Source organism: Morone saxatilis, unplaced genomic scaffold (genome assembly GCF_004916995.1).
Source record: "Morone saxatilis isolate NCDOM2014 unplaced genomic scaffold, NCSU_SB_2.0 Contig8, whole genome shotgun sequence".
In the NCBI taxonomy this organism is placed as follows: Eukaryota; Metazoa; Chordata; class Actinopteri; family Moronidae; genus Morone; species Morone saxatilis.
Window position 1 is genome coordinate 19,445,568 of NW_023340257.1, and position 8,304 is coordinate 19,453,871.

The 8,304-nt window shown below is 40.3% G+C and overlaps 1 protein-coding gene across 1 annotated transcript in view; it reads right to left on the reverse strand.

Moving 5' to 3' along the window:
- Positions 1-368: 368 nt before the first annotated feature.
- rpa1 (replication protein A1) overlaps positions 369-8,304 on the reverse strand; it is a 22,922-nt gene continuing 14,986 nt past the window's right edge. Inside the window, exons 15-18 of the mRNA XM_035679613.1 lie at positions 5,684-5,860; positions 4,761-4,868; positions 4,455-4,541; positions 369-565 (exon numbers count right to left, since the gene is read on the reverse strand). Coding sequence (XP_035535506.1) covers positions 464-565; positions 4,455-4,541; positions 4,761-4,868; positions 5,684-5,860 — 474 coding nt within the window. The 3' untranslated portion in view covers positions 369-463. The remainder of the gene's footprint in view (positions 566-4,454; positions 4,542-4,760; positions 4,869-5,683; positions 5,861-8,304) is intronic.

Consider the following 8,304-nt stretch of genomic DNA (forward strand, 5'->3'; position numbering starts at 1 on the left):
CCAGCCATTTTGAGTGCGCGTCAGAAAGTGAAAAGAGTGCTAGCACTGTGCTGGTCCTCACCACCCCCGCATGACCACAGTACATGCTGGAACAACTGGCTGACTTAAGACAGACAGTGATGATTTCTTTTGTGGCTTACTGACCTGACCCACTCTCTTCTCTGCTTCCCCAAGTAACAAAAGAGTAAGGTGAAAATCATTGTCTATTACGTTAACCCAAAAAAAAAAAAAGTAGTCAGAATTAGGTCACCAAACATTATTTTTCAAAAGAAAGGCCAACAGTCGCAAGTACTTATGGGATTACACATTCACAGGAAGATGAAAAAAAACAAAACAACAAACAAAACAATCGCCTTGTAGGCAAAACATTTTCATAGGTTTAGAGCTGTTTATTGGCTGTACAGAAACAAAGGGAAACTTGCAAAGGCAAGCAAAAAACAATACTTTGTGTCACAAGTTGCTACTAGGCAGCCAGTTTCCTTATGTTCATGATCAACCTCTTGCTGTAGTCCTTATGATCAACAGGCTTCACATCCATCACTGTAGCCTTGATCCTGGATTCATCCTGTCAGACAAACAAGAAGAAAACCCATTGGTATGAACATTAACTTGTACATGTCTGCTTGGATTTGAAAGTTAGGTGACAAAATAGGTACTGAGGTCTTCAGATGTTCTCACAAACACGCATTTATGCAATCCATTATTGTCTACTGGAAACGTACAATATTGGCACCTTCTCTGTGACAAAGTGGGTTAATGTGAGATGTTTGGACTGGGTATCTGAATTGTGTTGGCATTCAAATCAATTTTTCACAAAAAAGAGGCCGCTTTTAAAGCCATAACCACCTCCACAGCTGTCTAGACAGGGGAAGGTCATTTCTACCAGGGCCATTATTCTCTGCATTTAAACAGAGGTTACACTCATTTTGTCTCCATTAATCCTCTGCAGCTCAAGTGGGTGAAATGTAAATCATCTTCCTTTGGATTGTTGCCCACAGTCTTTAAGAATAGCCTGCTATAAATCTTTGCTTGTTTTGTGTGAGGCAGGAGGAATACGGACATATTATATACAGAAATATAAAATAAGTGAAAACTTCATCGTGGTTTGACGTATAAAAGAATGAGCAAGAATGAAGTCACTCTTTAAACTAATATATATAAATGAACTGGACACTAATACTTTAATAAAGCGTTGCATAAAAACAGTCACTCCAGCCTACTATCTTGGCATTAGTTAGGAAACAGGTGTGACATGGGAACAGGTTAAAATCCCTCTTCAGTGTGCAGTAGAAGGATTACGTGTGGTTAGTAGTAGTAGTAGTAGTAGTAACTGTAGTTGGTACATGCCAGGACATGTAGAGGACGACAATTTAGCAAACATGGATATAAACATTGTTGTACAGTAGAGCTCAACATTTACAGATAACTTTGGCTTGGAAAATATCTGACACTGCCTATCCAAAGCATTCCCATATAACTGACATCGAACGTGCTGCATTCTTTATAATGTGAGCCAAGGAAGAGCTGCATGAAGTAATGTGTCCAATCAGCACAGCCGTCTCGTTATCGCTACTGGTTCATACAGTGCAGAACAGCAAGTCGGTGAAGTTTGGAAAGAAATAAGACATAAATACAGCTCTATAATTTGCCTGAAAAGTGGTTGTGGGCACCTTCAAGATCAATCATGATCTAAAATCGTCAGATCGCCCACCCCTACATGTGCTCCTGTTGTAGAACTCTTAAGATTAAATTTAAGTAGATAACATAAATGTCAAACCAATCTAATTCATTTTTTTTCCTGGAGTCATTTGGTTTTATACTGTTATACAATAAGAATAGAGTTTCTTCCTCCAGTTCATTAAAAATTAATGCTGTCTTGCTCATCTTAAAGAAAGAACTGCAGGGCATGTATGAACAGGGGATTATTAGAGTGTTTTTGTGGTATCCCACATCCACACTGACAGTAATGTTGATTGTGGTTGTAGTTGACGAGTGGGTGAGTAAGATGAGATGTGTGCTTGAATCTGCAAGCAGTCCACATCACACAGTCAAGTTGGGTGTTGATCCCCACTTGGACATCCTGTGCTGCCTCCCCTTACAGCCACCACGGCGAATGTGTATACACACAAGCACAAGAGAAATATCACATACAGTTCCGCAGTTAGGTTTTTGTAACAGATTGAACTTGCCAGAAACACTTCCTATGCAGCCTTTAGAAGAGAGAGGGATTACAAATTGGCTGAAAATTGGCACAGGCACTCATATCAGGATCTGATGAGTAACTTAATCCATCAAATGTTCACCTGAAGTCATTAACCTAGGTGTCACCTGTATATTAGATCATTGCACACAATGCTACACCAGTGGTTCTTAACCAGGACAACCAGTGTTGGGAACTCTCTACACAGACTCCCTTCACTGTAACCCCAGAATAATGTACCAGACTTCATTATGTAATTAGCATCTTGTAAGACAGACAGGAATTATGAATGAGAAAATATCAGTCGACCAGCTGTTTGCTTTGACATCCACTAAATTTCAGTTTGAAACTGGGCCTGCAGTAGTCAAGACTGGGTCAGTGCTGCAGTAAAAAGGCTTGTTCAGTGTTCAATATCACTTTCTCCATCAGTGTCATCCTTTTGAGACACTTAAATCAGTTACAATGTCTAGACACTGCCTACAGGGACCATGAGACCTTAATAACGACACAACAGTTTGAATATTATGGCCTCGAGCAGACATTCCTGGTGTCAGGCAAGTTAAACATTTAAGACTGTCAAAGACTCAAGTATAGAGTGATAATATTTAAAAGATTGTGTTTTGACAGTAATAACACATTTTATAGTAATTAAATCATTCATGCACTGACATTTTGAGTGTAAAAACAAAATTACCTACACATATCAAAACACTGGCATTTTGAGTAACAAAATACAACTGACATTGATTTATGTGACAATAATTACATTATGCATTACGCCCACATGAACCAACTGCATATCATACTTGTTTTGATGAATACGCTGTAATTAATCACAGGCACCCTATATTTATCCTTAAAAGGGCTTTATGCTCATTTATTGAGGAATTTTAAAGCCAGAATGACATTAATTATGGATGGGCAAACTTTAGTTTAAAATGTAGCACAAGACTCCATCTTTATAACAAGTCTTCTATCATTATTTTATGTAATGATGTGATAGTAATCACGTTAGATGTATTTAGCTATATGTAATATACTGTGAAGGGCAGAAACTAACAATTATTTTCACTATTAAATCAAGTTTTTAAAGAAATCACATGTCTTGAAATTGCAGGTTTTGTCTGAACAGTCCAAAATATTCAATGGGATCATCGTCACATTTTAGAGGTTAAACAAGGAAAATGTTACGTTAATTTCCTTAAAAAATTACAATTGATTATACAAAAAATCTTTTGACTGACTAAATGATTAAACATTACAGCTTCAAGCACATGGCCAAACATCTGCCTTTCCAGCATTAGTTAGCCTATAGCCAAGGTGACCGTTAAATGTGTGTTTTAAAGTCATTATAATGGATAATCTCATCATACTCCTCATGCGACTGTTGCCGGTTCTGGATTAAATTACAAATGAAGAATATAATTTCCTCAGCTGATCTGATAAACCTTGTTAGAGAACCCAGTCAAAGCTCAAGTCTCCCTATGATACAACAAGATGGATGGGTGTCATTAACTGTTAAGGACCTGCTCAGTCCCACATCAAGCACATACAACATTGTGTACATGACAACATGTGAGGGCACGGAACAATGTCTGGCTTGTAGCATTGAGAAACACAAAATAAACTGAAAGAAGGGTTTGCAGGTGTCCCTGTTGAAGGAATATGGGGTTTGGAGGCAGCAGCCAATACATGCTTGTAGCAGTGCCATTGGCAGTTCGGATGCTGAGCTGAATGTGACAAACACAGTGGCCTCTTCTGTGCGTTGAAGGCGGATGCAGCCTCTGGCTCGGCTCCAGACTTCCTGCTCAGAGTCCCAGCCCAATCAATTCTTTTATGTGCTTCCCTCACAACAAACCTCTATCTGTGTGGTCTACAGGAAACAGTGACCACGACTAATCTGTTTGCCACTGAAAATGAGCAGCATTTAAGGACAAACTGTTTTTTTTTTTTTTTTAGAGACAGTTCTGTCAGTCAAAATGAAAGCAGGGTCGTTTTGTTAATCAATGGGAAAACTATCAAAGAGAAAAAGCCCACAAACAGCTAAAACATAAAGAACCTGTTTACGTGCTGTGCATTTTCAGCTTGGAAAGGAATGATGGTGGTTCAAGGGATTGAGGCTGCATCCTTTTTCTTCCTTCCAGGCATGTTTTCTATTGTATTGCACCAATATGGTCCGTCTACAAAAGCATGCTGCAATGACAACAAACCCGGAGGCGTTTTATCAGACTAATTACCGCCCTGCTTTACTTACGTTATACGTTTCCAGCTTCACTCTGCTGCGGAAGACAAAAGTGTTGAAGTTGGCTTGTTGGAAGACCTCATCAAAGGCGGCTTCGTTCTGAAAATTAGAAAGATTTGATTGGCTCACTTTCAAGATGAACACATGTCGTTTGCTAGTTTAATCCCAATGCAAAATAAAGTGTCTGACAACTCAGAGACAGAGACAGAGAAAGAGAGAGTGTGAGAGTGTGAGAGAGTTTGGCACCAAGTCTGAGGTTTAGCTCTTGCCCTGGCCATTTCCTGGGGGCAGTATTATATTCAGGAAGAGGAGTCTCACCGAGTCCTTGAGCTGCCCCAGGTAAGCTGCATTCTGGCCCAGGATGGCCTCTGCACTTTCCTGGAAGCAAGTCACCCACTGGTTGTCCGCATAATCTGCAATGTTGGCCTGTCAGATAATATAGAAAAGAAAAGGCAAGAGTAAATGGTAAGAAAAGTTAGATGCATACATATGTACAGATCAATGTACTCTTTAGTTTTGATAGCTTAAATGTGGTATGTTAACTTAACACATCTCTCTGCTCTTAAGAAATCATTACATTCTCTAATGAGCCTATATCCTGCTGGCAAGCCTGGCAAAACACACAGTCATGGTGCTCTTGTGATACATACAGTGGAAGCAAATTCACAGCTTATGCTACAGCTTGTGAAGAATAACAATATGTTGAGTGGTGAGTGGTACAAAACAAAAGCCGCTTATTTTAGATGCTTGGCTGCAATTGCTATGTTACTGACTAAGTGAGTTTCTGTATGCAATGTTGTTTTTGTTTTTTTAAAATGTTTGTTTGCAAACAAGCTGAAGAGGGTTTGCATTTGTGTTCCTCCCTGCAAAATAACTAAGATCACAGTACTGAAAGTCTGCACTAATTAACATGACATCTCGCAGATTTAAACAAGTGTTGAAATGTGCTTTAAATGCCTCTAAATGTAACTGCAAAGAGCAAACTGGAGCAATGTTGAACCACAGGGAGTGGACTGTAAGGGGAGAGAGTGACTTGAGTTCTAGGAGACAGAAACATGAATGAGGACAGTAAGTCAGGAGAACAGAAAGCTGAGAAAGATTAAAGGATGATATCCATATCCTCAGCAGATGCATCTGCACAGGAATATGCATGAGACCTGGGCATTTAAGATACGTGCATTAGCATATAGGTATGCGTGTGTGTGTGAGATGAATGAGGAAGCCAGGGCTGAGTCACTTACAGAAAGGATGAGGCGGTACTTGAAGTTGGGGAACTCTTTGTCACACTTCTCACAGCGGAACATGCCATTCTGTTGGTCTACGACTTTTTTGTTGCAGTCTTGGCTGGGACAGGCCTGGTATAGGCAGTTTTCCTTGCGCAGGTACACTATGGTAGCTATGCAAGTGTAGTAGTCTGCCTAAAAGGGAATATAAACAAACAAAATAAAAACTTTTTGCTAGATGTCTTCTCTCTCTCTCACGACCTTTGTGTTTCATATGTTAAATATGTTGACTGTTGAAAACCAGGAAGAAAAACAGCATGAAATTAACATTAAGATGACATTTTAAGGAGCATATACTGGTATATGTGAACAGTCAGAAAGCAAAATTTGTGTAGCAGATGCACAAGTTTCACTCCCAACCAGAATCCTAATGGCTCCGACATAAATGCAAACGTGTGAGGAGCTGCTGCTTTTGTGGGGAAGAGGCGAACTTTAGAAACCGGCTGCATATAAACAGCCTTCGGGAAACATTCCTAGTGAGCACGGAGAACACCCGAGTAAGTGACATGAATTTCACATTGGATAGAAATAGATGAATAGAAAAAGAAGCTCTGGGTGTGCTGTAATGAAGAGATGAAACGTTTTGACATGTTTGCAGATGAGTCACATTCACCTCTCTTCCTCTGGAAAGGTTTCCTCATGCAAGGCAGGCCCTAATACACAAGACAGATAGTTGTCGCTCCTGAACAGCTGATTGTTTTGGACAGCGTCTCCCCCTCCTACTAACCTCAGCATTGGCTGTGGTAACAGAGACGAGACTGGGTCCCTGCATGCTTTGATGGAGGCTAAAAGGTGCCTGTTCAGGGTCAGGGAGCTGAGCAACGGGCCTGCCACCCTGGAGCTAAAACATTCAAGTACATCAACCAATCATCAATGCCACTGTGTAAATTCAGTTATGTTAGCTGTGAAGAAACACTGAAGGCCACAGTCAGCTGTAATTAAGAGTTGAATGGACTGGAATATTAAAGCCATCTTTAAAATTTAAAAATGTCAGTGATTTGACCATCCTGATGTCAAGAACAGCTTTTTCAAACTTAGTACAAAACTAAGATGTGTTGCTGAGTGGTACACAGAGCGTTAGAAATTAAACTCTTACTGTACTAATGGTTCTAACATTTGCTAAAGAAATAAACAGGAAAACAATTCATTCTCCCTAAAGTACAATGAAAATCAATTCTTTCCTCTCGCCTTCTTCGCCAAATGCTGACCACTGTGTTCACATGCGAAGGACTTTCGACCCCAATTAACTTCCAAAACAGGACAATTGATATTCCACATCACCTTGGCTAAGTAAAAAGCCCTTAGGAGTGTGGTAAATGACAGCAACAAAATAAAGAGAAAATCATCCTGCTTCAACACAAGGAGCCGCTGGCTATACTTTTTTAATTACCGTTTTGATTTACCAAAACCAACCCACACATAAACCTTTGCTGCTTTTCCAAAAGAGGTCCAATTAATCACTTAAATACCTCTTCAATTAGTGTGTGACTGAGCAGGGCTGTCGCAGTGGGGAGAGGACAGAAGAACTTGTTTCTCGCCTCTGTCATGGGCCTTTACAAATGCAGTGTCAAGCCAAAAAGCGGAGGTTGACCACTTACTGTCAGAGAGGGCACGGGAGCAATGTGGAAACTTGAGATTGTGACACAAAGACTTCGTGACAGGGACAATTAATTGCAACAGACTTTGGTTAGGGTGGGTCTTGAAAGGCCTGACCCCCATGCCCCTGTGTATAGGATGTCTCGGAGGGGCTGAGGACAGCTTTGGCTCAGCTCTTGTGTCAGTACGGGGCCTCATCACACGCCATGCTGAGGAGCAGCAAGAGCCTCCATAGCCCAGGGTCAAACCTTTCCTCCTGAACAGCAGGGAGCTAATGCCAGGAGAAGCCCTTCACCTGACAGGGTGCTAATGGTTAGTCAGGATTCGGGGTGTGGAATTTAAGAAAAAAAAAATAGATTTTTAAGATGTTTAAGCTGCATTGTAGGCCTCCAGATGATAGAATCACTGGAGTGGCTACACTAAAAGAGGTATAAGGGGGAGCAATAAGCCATTTACTATCTGTGACAGGGAATGCTGAAGTTCTGGAAATAGCAGAAAGGATTATGAGGGCACCAGAAGTCGGACATGGTCACTCACAGCCTCAGGCAGCAGACAAACGCACACAGTTTCACCACTGGAATCCTTAAATTACTCATTCGCCAAAACATATTTTTCACTTAATTAAGACTTACAGATAACTGCTGCTCCTGTTTAATCCGTGTTTTGTTCCATTTCTCTTTGTTTAATAGGGAATCATGAACCCTCAATACTTCTCTGGGCTTCCAAATAGACAATATCCAGTGTCATACTCGTCTTTTACATCCAGAGCAAAATCTTGGCACCCTATCACATATTGCACCTATTAACTGCCCTAGTCTTAATGGGAAATTTCCATCATACTGTGATGATTACTAATGTGCAGAGCATGTTAAATTATGGTAAATTAATCAAGTTAAGATCTCTGCATAGGTCCCATTATTCTCTCTAGACAATTTATACACTTCTATGAGCAGTTTCTCTCAACAGTATATATATATATATAT